We start from the raw sequence: 14,879 nt of genomic DNA on the forward strand, positions 1-14,879 counted from the left end.
GTCCCTGTCCATAATGGTGCTACCAGGAACCTGTCCCAGTCCATAATGGCCCTGTCAGGACCTGTCCCTGTCCATAATGGTGCTACCAGGACCTTTCCCAGTCCATAATGACACTGCCAGGACCCATCCATGCCCATTATGGCACCACTAGGACCCATCCCAGTCCATAATGTCACTGCCAGGACCCATCCATGCCCATTATGGCACCACTAGGACCCATCCCTGTCCATTATGGCCCTGCCAGGACCTGTCCCTGCCCATGATGGCCCTGCCAGCTGTGTGTGGTGGCTCTGGGGTGCCCCCCGAGTGCCCACACTGCCCCGTGCCCGGCAGGCAGCACAAGCTGGAGGAGAACCTGCTCAGGATTCATCCCAGTCCATAACAGCACTGCCAGGACCCATCCATGTCTATAAAGGAACAACTCAGGATCCGTCCCAGTCCATAACTGTGCCACCAGGACCCATCCATGCCCATTACGGCCCTGCCAGGACCTGTCCCTGTCCATAATGGTGCTACCAGGACCTTTCCCAGTCCATAATGACACTGCCAGGACCCATCCATGTCCATAATGGCCCTGTCAGGACCTGTCCCTGTCCATAATGGTGCTACCAGGACCTGTTCCAGTCCATAATGGCCCTGCCAGGACCTGTCCCTGCCCATAATGGTGCTACCAGGACCTTTCCCAGTCCATAATGGCCCTGCCAGGACCTTTCCCTGTCCATAATGACACTGCCAGGACCCATCCCTGTCCATTATGGCACCGCCAGGACCTGTCCCTGCCCATGATGGCCCTGCCAGCTGTGTGTGGTGGCTCTGGGGTGCCCCCCGAGTGCCCACACTGCCCCGTGCCCGGCAGGCAGCACAAGCTGGAGGAGAGCCTGCTCTTCTCGGGCAAGTTCACGGACGCGCTGCAGGCGCTCATGGACTGGCTGTACCGCGCCGAGCCGCAGCTCAGCGAGGACGCGCCCGTCGGCGGGGACCGCGACCTGGTCGGGGACCTCATGGACAAGCACAAGGTGGGTGGCCTTGGGGAGGGGGCTGCAGGGCCCCCCGGGAGCCCCGGGCTGTGCAGCATCTCCTTGTGGGGCAGCGCGGGGCATTGCCCGCTGGAGAGACCCCGGCTTGACCCAAGTTTGGGGTACCCTCACCCTGGTATTGGGGGGCACTGTGTGCCCCAGAGCTGGGAAGGGTTTGGGGTGTAGGAGAGTTCTCTTCCCATTTCTGTGAGAGTTTGGGGTGCACAGGAACCCTGTGAGGGTTTGGGGTGCAGGAGAGCACTGTGAGGGTTTGGGGTGCACAGGAACCCTGTGCTCACTTCTGTGAGGGTTTGGGGTGCAGGAGAACTCTGTGAGGGTTTGGGGTGCACAGGAACACTGTGCCTACTGAGCTGGGGGTTTGGGGTGCGGGAGAGCCCTGTGGGGATTTGGGGTGCACAGGAACTCTGTGAGGGTTTGGGGTGCGGGAGAGCCCTGTGAGGGTTTGGGGTGCACAGGAACCCTGTGCCTACTGAGCTGGGGGTTTGGGGTGCGGGAGAGCCCTGTGAGGGTTTGGGGTGCACAGGTTCAGTGAGGGTTTGGGGGACAGGAGAGCCCTGTGAGGGTTTGGGGTGCACAGGAACACTGTGCTCACTTCTGTGAGGGTTTGGGGTGCAGGAGAGCCCTGTGGGGGTTTGGGGTGCACAGGAACACTGTGCCCTCTTCTGTGAGGGTTTGGGGTGCAGGAGAGCCCTGTGCCCACTGCTGTGAGGATTTGGGGTGCGGAGGAACCCTATTCCCACTACTCTGAGGGTTTGGGGTGCAGGAGAACCCTGTGAGGGTTTGGGGTGCACAGGTTCTGTGAGGGTTTGGGGAGCAGGAGAGTCATGTGCCCACTGCTGTGAGGATTTGGGGTGCTGAGCAATGCTGTGAGGGTTTGGGGTACGGGAAACTCCGTGCCCGTTGCTGAGAGGGTTTGGGGTGCAGGGGAGCCATGTGCCCACTGCTGAGAGCGTTTGGGGTGCACAGGAACCCTGTGCCCACTGCTGCGAGGTTTTGGGGTGCAGGGCAACCCTGGGAGGGTTTGGGGTGCGCAGGAACACTGTGCCCACTGCTGTGAGGGTTTGGGGAGCAGGGCAACCCTGTGCACACTGCTGGGAGGGTTTGGGGTGCACAGGAACCCTGTGAGGGTTTGGGGTGCACAGGAACACTGTGCCCTCTTCTGTGAGGGTTTGGGGTGCAGGGCAACCCTGTGCACACTGCTGGGAGGGTTTGGGGTGCACAGGAACCCTGTGAGGGTTTGGGGTGCGCAGGAACCCTGTGCCCACTGCTGTGAGGTTTTGGGGTGCAGGGGAACCCTGTGGCGGTTTGGGGTGCACAGGAACACTGTGCCCTCTTCTGTGAGGGTTTGGGGTGCAGGGGAACCCTGTGAGGGTTTGGGGTGCGCAGGAACCCTGCTCCCACTGCCCTGAGGGTTTGGGGTGCAGGGCAACCCCGTGCCCACTGCTGTCAGGGTTTGGGGTGTAGGGAGCTCTGTGCACATTTCTGTGAGATTTTGGGGTGCAGGGGAACCCTGTGAGGGTTTGGGGTGCACAGGAACACCATTCCCACTGCTGTGAGGGTTTGGGGTGCAGGGGAACCCTGTGAGGGTTTGGGGTGCACAGGAACACCATTCCCACTGCTGTGAGGGTTTGTGGTTCAGGGCAACCCTGTTCTCTCTTCTGTGAGGTTTTGGGGTGCAGGGGAACCCTGTTCCCACTGCCCTGAGGGTTTGGGGTGCAGGGCACCCCTGCCCAGCAGTGGGGTCCCTGTCCCACCCTCCCTCCGGGCCCCCAGGTGTTCCAGAAGGAGCTGGGCAAGCGTGCCAGCTGCATCAAGACGCTGAAGCGCTCGGTGCGGGACCTGACGCGCGGCAGCAGCAGCGTGGACTCGCAGTGGCTGCAGCGGCAGGTGGAGGAGCTCAGCAGCCGCTGGGACCTGGTCTGCAAACTCTCCCTGTCCAAGCAGGCCCGGCTGGAGGCGGCGCTGCGGCAGGTGAGGGCTGGGGGCAACAGGGGGAGCCCACGGGGCTGGGGGCAACAGGGGGAGCCCACGGGGCTGGGGGCAGCGGGGGAGCCCACGGGGCTGGGGGCAGCGGGGCAGCCCACGGGGCTGGGGGCAGCGGGGGAGCCCACGGGGCTGGGGGGCAGCGGGGGAGCCCACGGGGCTGGGGGCAACAGGGGAGCCCACGGGGCTGGGGGCAGCGGGGCAGCCCACGGGGCTGGGGGGCAACAGGGGGAGCCCACGGGACTGGGGGGCAGCGGGGGAGCCCACGGGGCTGGGGGGCAGCGGGGGAGCCCACGGGGCTGGAGGGCAGCGGGGGAGCCCACGGGGCTGGGGGGCAGCGGGGGAGCCCACGGGGCTGGGGGCAGCGGGGGAGCCCACGGGGCTGAGGGGCAACGGGGGAGCCCACGGGGCTGGGGGGCAGCGGGGGAGCCCACGGGGCTGGGGGGCAACAGGGGGAGCCCACGGGGCTGGGGGCAGCGGGGGAGCCCACGGGGCTGGGGGGCAACAGGGGGAGCCCACGGGGCTGGGGGGCAACAGGGGGAGCCCACGGGGCTGGGGGGCAGCGGGGGAGCCCACGGGGCTGAGGGGCAGCGGGGGAGCCCACGGGGCTGGGGGGCAGCGGAGCAGCCCACGGGGCTGGGGGCAGCGGGGGAGCCCACGGGGCTGGGGGCAGCGGGGGAACCGCCGGGGTTGCAGCTGGAGCAGCTGTGTGGGGAGGCTGAGATGGACATGGGGGTGTGGGGTGCTCTGTGGGGTGGTGGGTGGCCATGTTTTGGGGGTGGTCTGTGGGGTGGTGGGCGGCTGTGTTTTGGGGGGTGCTCAGGTGGTGGATGGCTGTGTTTTGGGGGTGCTCTGTGGGGTGGTGGGTGGCCATGTTTTGGGGGTGGTCTGTGGGGTGGTGGGCGGCTGTGTTTTGGGGGTGCTCGGGGGATGGGTGGCCATGGGGGTGTGGGGCGCTCAGGTGGTGGGTGGCCGTGTTTTGGGGGGTGCTCTGTGGGGTGGTGGGTGGCTGTGTTTTGGGGGGTGTTTGAGTGGTGGGTGGCTGTGTTTTGGGGGGTGCTCGGGGGATGGGTGGCTGTGTTTTGGGGGGTGTTTGGGTGGTGGGTGGCTGTGTTTTGGGGGGTGTTTGGGTGGTGGGTGGCTGTGTTTTGGGGGGTGTTCAGGGGGTGGGTGGCTGTGTTTTGGGGGGTGTTTGGGTGGTGGGTGGCTGTGTTTTGGGGGGTGCTCGGGGGATGGATGGCTGTGTTTTGGGGGGTGCTCTGGTGCTGGCTGGCCGTGCTTTGGGGGGTGTTTGGGTGGTGGGTGGCTGTGTTTTGGGGGGTGCTCAGGTGGTGGATGGCTGTGTTTTGGGAGGTGTTTGGGTGGTGTCTGGCCGTGCTTTGTGGGGTGCTCAGGTGGTAGATGGCCGTGTTTTGGGAGTGGTCTGTGGGGTGGTGGATGGCTGTGTTTTGGGGGGTGCTCGGGGGATGGGTGGCTGTGTTTTGGGGGGTGCTCTGTGGGGTGGTGGGTGGCTGTGTTTTGGGGGGTGTTCATGGGGGTGGATGGCTGTGTTTTGGGGGTGTTTGAGTGGTGGGTGGCCATGTTTTGGGGGTGTTTGAGTGGTGGATGGCTGTGTTTTGGGGGGTGCTCAGGTGGTGGGCGGCTGTGTTTTGGGGGGTGTTTGGGTGGTGGGTGGCCGTGCTTTGTGGGGTGCTCTGGTGCTGGCTGGCCGTGCTTTGTGGGGTGCTCAGGTGGTGGATGGCCGTGTTTTGGGAGTGGTCTGTGGGGTGGTGGATGGCTGTGTTTTGGGGGGTGCTCAGGTGGTGGGCGGCTGTGTTTTGGGGGTGTTTGGGTGGTGGGTGGCTGTGTTTTGGGGGGTGCTCTGGTGCTGGCTGGCCGTGCTTTGGGGGGTGTTTGGGTGGTGGGTGGCCGTGTTTTGGGGGTGGTCTGTGGGGTGGTGGGTGGCTGTGTTTTGGGGGGTGCTCGGGGGATGGGCGGCTGTGTTTTGGGGGTGCTCGGGGGATGGGTGGCTGTGTTTTGGGGGTGCTCGGGGGATGGGTGGCTGTGTTTTGGGGGGTGCTCATGGGGGTGGGTGGCTGTGTTTTGGGGGGTGTTTTGGTGGTGGGTGGATGTGTTTTGGGGGGTGCTCTGTGGGGTGGGTGGCTGTGCTTTGGGGGGTGCTCTGGTGCTGGCTGGCCATGGGGGTGTGGGGTGCTCAGGTGGTGGATGGCTGTGTTTTGGGGGGTGCTCATGGGGGTGGGTGGATGTGTTTTGGGGGGTGCTCTGTGGGGTTGTGGGTGGCCATGTTTTGGGGGGTGTTCAGGGGGTGGGTGGCTGTGTTTTGGGGGGTGTTTGGGTGGTGGGTGGCTGTGTTTTGGGGGTGCTCTGTGGGGTGGTGGGTGGCTGTGCATTTGGGGGGTATTTGGCTGGTGGGTGGCTGTGTTTTTTTGGGGGTGTTTGGGTGGTGGGTGGCTGTGTTTTGGGGGTGCTCTGTGGGGTGGTGGGTGGCTGTGCATTTGGGGGGTGTTTGGGTGGTGGGTGGCCGTGCTTTGGGGGGTGCTCAGGTGGTGGGTGGCCATGGGGGTGTGGGGTGCTCGGGTGGTGGGTGGCCATGGGGGTGTGGGGTGCTCGGGTGGTGGGTGGCTGTGCATTTGGGGGGTGTTTGCGTGGTGGGTGGGTGTGCTTTGGGGGGTGCTCTGTGGGCTGCTTGGCTGGTGGGTGGCTGCACATCTGGGGAGGTCTCCCAGGCTACCTGGGTGGTGTTGGGGCTGTGCCTTTTGGGGTTCTCTGTGGGGTACCTGGGCTCGGGGTGTGGTGCTGCGTGGGGCTGTGAGGTTCTGTCGCAAGGTGCCATGGCCAGGTGCCAGGCTGGCTGCTGCCTGTTACAGGTGTGAGTGCATGCAGAGTGCCCGGGGCAGGTGGCTGGGTGGCACAGGGAGGCTCAGAGGAAATTGTGTCCCGGTGTAGAGCTGGCTGTGGGGTCTCCCCTCGATCCCACTGTGGGGTTGGAGCGGGGCTGACAGCAGCTCTCCCTTGGCACAGCGTGCAGCCAGTGCCTGTGCCAGGGGCTTCTCCACCCAGCAGGGCTCAGGGGCTGGCCAAGGGGTTCAGGGGGCTCAGGGGTGGGAGCTGGGGCTGCAGGGTGGGTGCTGAGCAGGTCCCCACTGTGGTGGCAGGCGGAGGAGTTCCACAGCCTGGTGCACTCCTTCCTGGGGCGCCTGACTGAGTCGGAGAAGACCCTCAAGTACGGAGTGTTCCCCGAGGAGGAGGCGGCTGTGCAGGAGTGCCAGGCCCAGCTGCAGGTGGGTGCCAGCCCCCACTGGCCCCCACCGGCCCCCACCGGCCCCCAGCAGCCCCCAGGCTGGCTCCAGCTTTGCCCCAGGACCTCCATCACTGGGGTCAGCCAGCCCCAGCTGGGCTGTGGGATCCCCACAGCAAGATGTGGGATGTTGGGTGCCACCACTGAGAGATTTGGGATGTTGGGTGCCACCACACCAAGCACACGGGGTTTGGCACCCCAAATGTCCTGAGGTGGGGAGATTTGGGCAGCCCCACCCTAATCCCCCAATCCCTGTGCTGCAGGGGGGTGTGGTGCTGTCTGGAGGGCTGGGGCCTGACAGTGCCGTGTCCCTGTTCCTCCAGGAGCTGATGCAGTCCTTGCAGTGCCAGCAGCTGGAGCTGGAGTGCATCACCTCGCTGGGGGAGGAGATCCTCACCACCTGCCACCCCGACTCTGTCATCACCATCAAATCCTGGGTCACGGTCACCAAGAGCCGCTTCCAGGAGGTGAGACAGGTGCCCCGTCCCCATCCCTGCCCGGGGGGGCAGAGTGGCACCCACACCTGGGGAAAGCACGGCCCCATACCTGTCCCACTGCCCCACACCTCTCCCACCACCAGGGACTGCCAGGTGCAGCCCCCCAGCCAGAGCATTGCAGGATCTGGGGGTGCTTGGCCCCAGGGGGTCTTGGCCTTGCCAGTTTCACCCCACAGTCCCCCACGCTGTGGCCTCACGGGGTCACCTGGGGCCTCCACAGCCCCCTTGGAGGGTGGTGGCTCATTCCTGTGCAATGGTGGCCACCACACTGAGGCAGGGAAGCGTGGGAGCAGTGTCCTGGGACCCTCACCCCAGACCAGGCTCCCACAGTGGCCCAGAGCCTCCCTGAGTTGCTCTGGATTTGCAGGTAAGAGGCTCCTGGCGCTCCTGGGACTGGTCTGGCGAGTTCAGCCGATCCCACACAAAGCCCTTGTTGAGCAGAGAGCTGCAGGATCCGCTCTGGATCTGCTCTGGGGCTGCCCCCTCACCCCACGCACCCCAAAACGGGAGAGCAGCCGGCATGGCCACACAGCACAGACCTGGGGACCCTCGGCACGTGGGGGCAGCACCCCCAGCCCTGCCTCAGCTGCCCAGCAGGAGCATGGTGCTGCCCAGTGTCCCTGCCCAGTGTCCCTGCCCAGTGTCCCTGCCCCATATCCCTGCCCCGTGTCCCTGCCTGGGGTCCCTGCCCCCTATCCCTGCCTGGGGTCCCAGCCCCATGTCCCTGCCCCGTGTCCCTGCCCAATATCCCTGCCCAGTGTCCCCGCCTGGTGTCCCTGCCCCGTGTCCCTGCCCAATATCCCTGTCCCATGTCCCTGCCTGGTGTCCCTGCTCAGTGTCCCAGCCTGGGGTCCCAGCCCCATGTCCCTGCCCCATATCCATGTCTCTGTCCCATGTCCCAGCCCAGCGTCCCTGCCTGGGGTCCCAGCCCCGTGTCCCAGCCCCATATCTGTGTCCCTGCCCCATGTCCCAGCCCAGTGTCCCTGCCTGGGGTCCCTGCCCCATGTCCCAGCCCCATATCCTTGCCCCCATATCCATAACCCATGTCCCTGCCCCATCATCACTGGGGCTGTTGGGGCAGGGGAAGGTCCCTGGGGGTCCCCAGGGCAGCCCTGGCTCCTGGGGCTGGCTTGTTCCCCCCAAAGCAATGGCCCAGTGGCACCTGCCCCTGGCAGGAGACCTTGGGGTGTGCAGCAGGTTGCCATCCCTGCCCCATATCCCTGCCCCACACTCACTACAGCTGCTGGCCGGGGATCCGTGTCCCTGCCCCACAGTCCTGGCGGGCTGTGAGCTCCCCACATCCCTCCCTATCATCACTGGGGCTGTTGGGGGGTCCCTGGGGGTCCCCAGGGTGGCTGTGGCCCCAGTGCCAGCTTGTTCCCCCCAAAGCCATGGCCCTGTGGCACCTGCTGCAGGCAGAGGACCTTGGGGTGTGTAGTGGGGTGCCATCCTTGCCCAGTGTCCCTGCCCCATGTCCCTGCCCCATATCCCTGCCCCATGTCCCAGCCCAGTGTCCCTGCCCCATATATGTGTCCCTGCCCCATGTCCCTCCCCCATATCTGTGTCCCAGCCCCATATCTGTGTCCCTGCCCCATGTCCCAGCCCCATGTCCCTGCCCTATATACCAGGCCGGGGGACCTTGGGGTGCTCAGTGGGGTGCCCTCCCTGTCCCCATCTCCCAGCCCAGTGTCCCAGTCCCACGTCCCAGCCGGGGGACCTTGGGGTGCTCAGCGGGGTGCCATCCCCGTGTCCCCCGAGCCCCACCGGCCCCGGCCGCCCCGCAGGTGCTGAGCTGGGCGCAGCAGCAGGGTGAGTGGCTGCGGGCGCAGGCGGCCGCGCTGGCGGCCGAGCGGGAGGACACGGAGCAGCTGCTGGACTGGATCACGGCGGCCGAGGAGGCGCTGGGGCTGCGGGACCAGGAGCCGCTGCCCGAGGAGGCCGAGCAGCTGGAGGAGCTCAGCGCCCAGCACGCGGTGAGGGACCCCGAGCCCGGCTGGCCACGGGGACAGCGGGACCCCCCTGGCACACCCTGACTGACCATGGGGACAGCAGGACCTCCCTGACACACCCCGGCTGGCCTTGGGGACTGCGGGACCCTTCTGACACACCCTGACTGACCGTGGGGATGGCAGCACCCCCCGGGCACACCCCGGCTGGCCTTGGGGATGGCAGGACTCCCCGGGCACACCCTGGGTGGCCATGGGGACAGCGGGACCCCCCTGGCACACCCTGACTGACCATGGGGACAGCAGCACCCCTCTGACACACCCCGGCTGGCCATGGGGACCGCGGGACCCCCCTGGCACACCCCGGGTGGCCTTGGGGACAGCAGGACCTCCCTGACACACCCCAGCTGGCCACAGGGACCCCGGAACCCCCCTGACACACCCCGACCAGCCCTGAGCCAGCAGCTGGCCTGACCGAGGGCTTTGGGGGGCACGGGGCTCGTGGGTGGTGCTGCTTGGGCACAGGGGGGCTGTGGATTATGGGGGGCTGGGGATTATGGGGGGCTGTGGAATATGGGGGGCTGTGGAGCTCGGGGGGCTGTAGAGCATGGAGGGGCTGTGGAATATGGGGGGCTGGGGAGCACGGGGGGATGTGGAGCACGGGGGGCTGGGGGGCTCTGGAGCACGGGGGGCTGTGGAATATGGGTGGCTCTGGAGCACGAGGGGCTGTGCCGGCCCGCGCTCAGCGCCAGCGCCCCTCCCCAGGTGTTCATGGAGGAGCTGAACCGCAAGCAGCCCGACGTGGAGAAGGTCACCAAGAGCTGCAAGCGGAAGCTGGCGGTGGATCTGGGCCCCCCGGCCACCCGCCGACTGGCCACACGTAAGGAAGCCCATCATCACCCCCCTCCCACGCCCCGGACCCCCGGCCGCCCCCTCACCCCACTCTCCGCAGGTCGCCGCAGCGGCGGGAAGGCGCAGGGCACGGCGGCAGTGCCGCTCGGGGCGCTGGAGCCCCAGACGCCCCTGATGGCCCAGCTCCTGCACCGCTGGCAGCAGCTCTGGCTGCTGGCCCTGGACCGCCAGTACCGGCTGGAGACGGCCCTGCAGCGCCTGCGGGAGGTAGGGCTGGCACCCGGGGGTGCCCCTGCCCTGGGGGTCCTGAGTAGCTCCTCTCATCTCCTGCCCGTGGGCCCCCCCCCGGCCAAGTCAGATGCAGGTGGGGTCAGCAGCCCCAGACCCTGTCCCTGTCCCTCCTTTCACTGTCCCTGTCCCTCCCATGGGTGCACCTTGACATCCCAGAGGGGCTGCTGGAGCCCCGTGCACCACAGGGGGGGGTCCTGGGCAGAGACCCCCCCCCGTGCAGCCCTGTCGGGGCCAGGGCTGGGAGCAGCCAGGCTGTGGAGCTGAGGCTGACCGCGGGCACAGCGTGGTGACCCGGGGGGTGTCAGGGGGGCGTGAGGGGGTCCTGCTGTCCTGTTCATCCCCTCTGTGCCCCTCCCAGCTGGAGGAGTTCGCGCACTTTGACTTCGGGGTCTGGAGGAAGCGCTACATGCAGTGGATCAGCCAGATGAAGTCCCGCGTCCTGGACGTGTTCCGCGGCATCGACAGGGACCAGGACGGGCGCATCAGCCAGCGGGAATTCATCGAGAGCGTCCTCGCCTCCAGTGCGTGCCTGGGGAAGGCTGGAGGAGGCTGAGGGGCTGGCACGGGGGGCTGATGGTCTCTGTACCCCCCCAGAGTTCCCCACCAACATCCTGGAGATGAACGCCGTGGCCACCATCTTCGACATGAACGGCGACGGCTTCATCGACTACTACGAGTTCGTCAGCGCCCTGCACCCCAACCGGGACCCACTGCGCCGCTCCGCTGACGCCGATCAGATCCAGGATGAGGTGTGGGGCGGGGCAGCGCAGGTGGGGGGCGGCTGGAAGGGTGGGGACCCCGCCTGGGGCTGAGCTGAGCGTGGTCCTGCAGGTGAACCGGCAAGTAGCCCAGTGCAACTGCGCCAAGCGCTTCCAGGTGGAGCAGATCAGCGCCAACAGGTACCGGGTAAGTGCCGAGCCGGGCTTCCGGCTTGCTCTGACACCTGTGCCCAGCCCTGCGCCCCGCACAGGTGTCCTGCAGTGCCCGTGTGCCAGGGCAGGGAGGGGGCACATCCCTGTGCCCCGCACAGGTGTCCTGCAGTGCCCGTGTGCCACGGCAGGGAGGGGGCACATCCCTGTGCCCTGTGCGGGGGTCCTGCAGTGCCCGTGTGCCAGGGCAGGGAGGGGGCACATCCCTGTGCCCCGTGCGGGGGTCCTGCAGTGCCCGTGTGCCAGGGCAGGGAGGGGGCACATCCCCGTGCCCCGTGCGGGGGTCCTGCAGTGCCCATGTGCTGGGGCAGGGAGGGGGCACATCCCCGTGCCCCGTGCGGGGGTCCTGCAGTGCCCGTGTGCCAGGGCAGGGAGGGGGCACATCCCCGTGCCCCGTGCGGGGGTCCTGCAGTGCCCGTGTGCCAGGGCAGGGAGGGGGCACATCCCCGTGCTCCATGCAGGTGTCCTGCAGTGCCCGTGTGCCAGGGCAACGAGGGGGCACATCCCCGTGCCCCAAGCAGCCTGGCCCCAGTGGGAGGGCAGTGCCAGTGGGGCCGGAGGGGCCGCAGGGAGGGGCAGGTCTGGGTGCTGCCACCTGCTCTGGCGCCCCTTCCCAACGCCCAGCCCTGCCAGAGCCCCCACCTTGCCCCAGCGTCCCTCTCCCCGCAGTTCGGGGAGTCCCAGCAGCTGCGGATGGTGCGGATCCTGCGCAGCACCCTCATGGTGCGGGTGGGCGGCGGCTGGATCGCCCTGGACGAGTTCCTGGTGAAGAACGACCCCTGCAGAGGTGGGTGTGGGGGTCCCACAGTGGGCATTCGTGCAGCGGGGTCCCCCCGTGCCTGGGGCGGTGCCTGCGGGGCAGTGGGGGCCGTGGGGGGCACAGCACTCCCCAGGGTCTCGCACTGCTGGCACCCCATCACTCGCCTCCGCCGTTGTCCCCAGTGAAGGGAAGGACCAACCTGAAGATCAACGAGAAGTACCTGTCCTCCGACGTCTTCGGAGCCGCCGCCAGGTGTGCCGGGAACCAGTCGGCCTCCTCCTCCAAAGTGCTGTCCCCGAGCCGCTCCAACTCCAGCCTCAGCCTCTACAGCAGCGCCTCGGCCCCCAGCAGCCCCCTGGCCAGGAAGGTACGGGCCCCCTGAAGTCCCGAGCCCCCCAACCCACCCGCCGCGGGCCCTGACCCTCACCCTCACCCTCCCCAGTCGGTGCTGCGGAGGACGCGCTCCGGCGACCGCTGTCCGCGCTCCCGGGGCTCGGGGCTGCCCGACGGAGCCGAGCTGCAGTTCACCGCGGCTGAGGAGAGCCTGGCTGTGGCCCCCCCAGGTGAGCGCCGTGGGGCTGGGGGGCACCGGGGAGCCGGGCTCGGTGTGCGCTGTGCCGCAGAGCGGCGGGGCTGTCCCCCCGTCCCTCTCCCCACGGGAGAGCTCCGCGCTCCAGCCCGTCCGTGCCCTCGCAGAGCCGCCCGAAGGGTCCCCTCCGGAGCGCTGCAGCCCCTGCCGCTGACCCCCGCGCCCGCCCTGCGCCCAGCACCCTCGGCCGGCCCCACTCAGGACCCTCCTCCACGGGGCTGGAGGGCGGCTAAGCCGCGGCCGCGCCCCCCGCGGGTCTCCGGCCCGGCGCTGCGGCCCCCCGAGCGGGGCTGAGCTGTACGGCCGTCACCGATCCCGCCGCCCGGGCCCGTTCCAGAGGATATGCAAGTATCTCCCGACACCCAGCGAGCCCCCGAGCTCCGGTCTCCCGCCCCGCGGCTCCAGCGGGCAGCGCGGGGGGGGTCTGAGCCCCGGTGCCCCGCTCCGAGCGCCCGGGACTGCGGGACCAGCCGGGCACCCCCTGCCCTTCTCCCGCGCTGCCAGCTCGGGGTGGCTGCGGCACCCCCGGCACTGGGCCTTGCTCACGGGGGTCCCCATCGTGCCTCCCACGCCCCGGCGGGAGGCGGCCGGGCTCGGTAGCCGGGCACCGGGACCCCCCGGGCGGATGCCGAGCCCCGTTTCTGGTGCTAACCCTCACCCCTCGGCCTTCGGTGTGCGCGCACGGGCCCCCGGCTCCGGCCGCCCCCTGCCCCGGGGGTCCCGCGCCGCCGCGGGGCTGCGCTCCCGTCCCACCGGCGGCACCGGGGGCAGCGGGACCCCCGCCCCGCTGCCGCATGCCCGCGCCACCCCGCTAACCGGAGAGCAGTAGAGCTGAATGTAACCCCGGCCGGGCCCGCCCGCCGCCACAATAAACTGTAGTGAGGTTCCTTTTTCTACGAGCGCCCCGTCTGTCCGTCCGTCCGTCCGTCTGCGCGGGGAGGGGCTTCGCGCCATCCCTCGGTCTGCTTGCCCCTCTGCCCAACGACGGGTCCGTCGGTCTGTCTGTCTGTGTGCTTGTGCTCAGGACAAGGGGCTGCAGTCCGTCGGTCTGTCTGTGTGGACAAGGGGCGGGAGGCTGCGCTCTGTCTGGCTTGTGGGCTCACCCCACTGTCAGGATGGGGAGCTGCAGTCCATCAGTCTGTCAGTCTGCTCAGGACAAGGGGCTGCAGTCCGTCTGTCCATCTGCTCAAGGGACAAGGGGCTGCAGTCCGTCAGTCTGTCTGTGTGTTCAGGACAAGAAGCTGCAGTCCATCAGTCTGTCTGTGTGTTCAGGACAAGGGGCTGCAGTCCATCAGTCTGTCCATCTGACCAGGACAAGCGGTTGCTGCCCGTCAGTCTGTCTGCCTGTCTGGACAAGGCGCTGCAGTCCATCAGTCTGTCCATCTGACCAGGACAAGGGGCTGCAGTCCGTCAGTCTGTCCATCTGACCAGGACAAGGGGCTGCAGTCCGTCAGTCTGTCCACCCCTCCCTGTGCTCTCAGGACAGGTGGTGTCCCCTCACCACAGCAAGTGCACACCCACGCGGTGGCACCTGGTGGCCGGGCAGGGCCGGGTGTGCCCCAGCCGGTGGCACCGGAGCCGCGGCTGCCAAGCCCCGGGCGCTGCAGCGGTGCCAGCGCCGCGTCCCCTCCTTTCCAAGGAAGGCATTGCTGGCATTCCTGCCGGCATTCCTGCTGGCACCAGCGCCCACCGTGGGCAGCGTGGGGCGAGGCCAGGTCCCTGTCCCTGGGTGCTGGCTGCTTTCCGGGCACCCCACAGCCCTGAGGGCACCGGGCCTGTCCATGTCCAGCACGGTCCTGGCAGCTGTGCATCCATCACCTGCCTGTCCCCAGCCAGCACGGTCCTGGCAGCTGTGCATCCATCACCTGCCTGTCCCCAGCCAGCACGGTCCTGGCAGCTGTGCATCCATCACCTGCCTGTCCATGTCCAGCACGGTCCTGGCAGCTGTGCATCCATCACCTGCCTGTCCATGTAAAGCACGGTCCTGGCAGCTGTGCATCCATCACCTGCCTGTCCATGTCCGGCACGGTCCTGGCAGCTGTGCATCCATCACCTGCCTGTCCCCGGACAGCACAGTCCTGGCAGCTGTGCATCCATCACCTGCGTGTCCCCAGCCAGCATGGTCCTGGCAGCTGTGCATCCATCACCTGCCTGTCCATGTCCAGCATAGTCCTGGCAGCTGTGCATCCATCACCTGTGTGTCCATGTCCACCACGGTCCTGGCAGCTGTGCATCCATCACCTGCGTGTCCCCAGCCAGCACGGTCCTGGCAGCTGTGCATCCATCACCTGCCTGTCCCCAGCCAGCACGGTCCTGGCAGCTGTGCATCCATCACCTGCGTGTCCATGTCCACCACGGTCCTGGCAGCTGTGCATCCATCACCTGCGTGTCCCCAGCCAGCACGGTCCTGGCAGCTGTGCATCCATCACCTGCGTGTCCATGTCCAGCACAGTCCTGGCAGCTGTGCATCCATCACCTGCGTGTGCATGTCCAGCACAGTCCTGGCAGCTGTGCATCCATCACCTGCCTGTCCCCAGCCAGCACGGTCCTGGCAGCTGTGCATCCATCACCTGCGTGTGCATGTCCAGCACAGTCCTGGCAGCTGTGCATCCATCACCTGCGTGTCCCCAGCCAGCACGGTCCTGGCAGTTGTGCATCCATCACCTGCCTGTCCCCAGCCAGCACGGTCCTGGCAGC

At 67.7% G+C, this 14,879-nt stretch overlaps 1 protein-coding gene across 1 annotated transcript in view; it reads left to right on the forward strand.

Moving 5' to 3' along the window:
- Positions 1-13,081, forward strand: part of PLEC (plectin) — an 89,819-nt gene extending 76,738 nt beyond the window's left edge. The window contains exons 63-76 of the mRNA XM_059850921.1: positions 857-1,016; positions 2,811-3,008; positions 6,176-6,301; positions 6,642-6,785; positions 8,600-8,788; positions 9,527-9,641; positions 9,714-9,880; positions 10,263-10,425; positions 10,499-10,653; positions 10,736-10,810; positions 11,503-11,620; positions 11,776-11,960; positions 12,036-12,156; positions 12,290-13,081. Coding sequence (XP_059706904.1) covers positions 857-1,016; positions 2,811-3,008; positions 6,176-6,301; positions 6,642-6,785; positions 8,600-8,788; positions 9,527-9,641; positions 9,714-9,880; positions 10,263-10,425; positions 10,499-10,653; positions 10,736-10,810; positions 11,503-11,620; positions 11,776-11,960; positions 12,036-12,156; positions 12,290-12,336 — 1,963 coding nt within the window. The 3' untranslated portion in view covers positions 12,337-13,081. The remainder of the gene's footprint in view (positions 1-856; positions 1,017-2,810; positions 3,009-6,175; positions 6,302-6,641; positions 6,786-8,599; positions 8,789-9,526; positions 9,642-9,713; positions 9,881-10,262; positions 10,426-10,498; positions 10,654-10,735; positions 10,811-11,502; positions 11,621-11,775; positions 11,961-12,035; positions 12,157-12,289) is intronic.
- The last annotated feature ends 1,798 nt before the right edge of the window (positions 13,082-14,879 follow it).

Source organism: Haemorhous mexicanus, chromosome 1 (genome assembly GCF_027477595.1).
Source record: "Haemorhous mexicanus isolate bHaeMex1 chromosome 1, bHaeMex1.pri, whole genome shotgun sequence".
NCBI classification, from domain to species: Eukaryota; Metazoa; Chordata; class Aves; order Passeriformes; family Fringillidae; genus Haemorhous; species Haemorhous mexicanus.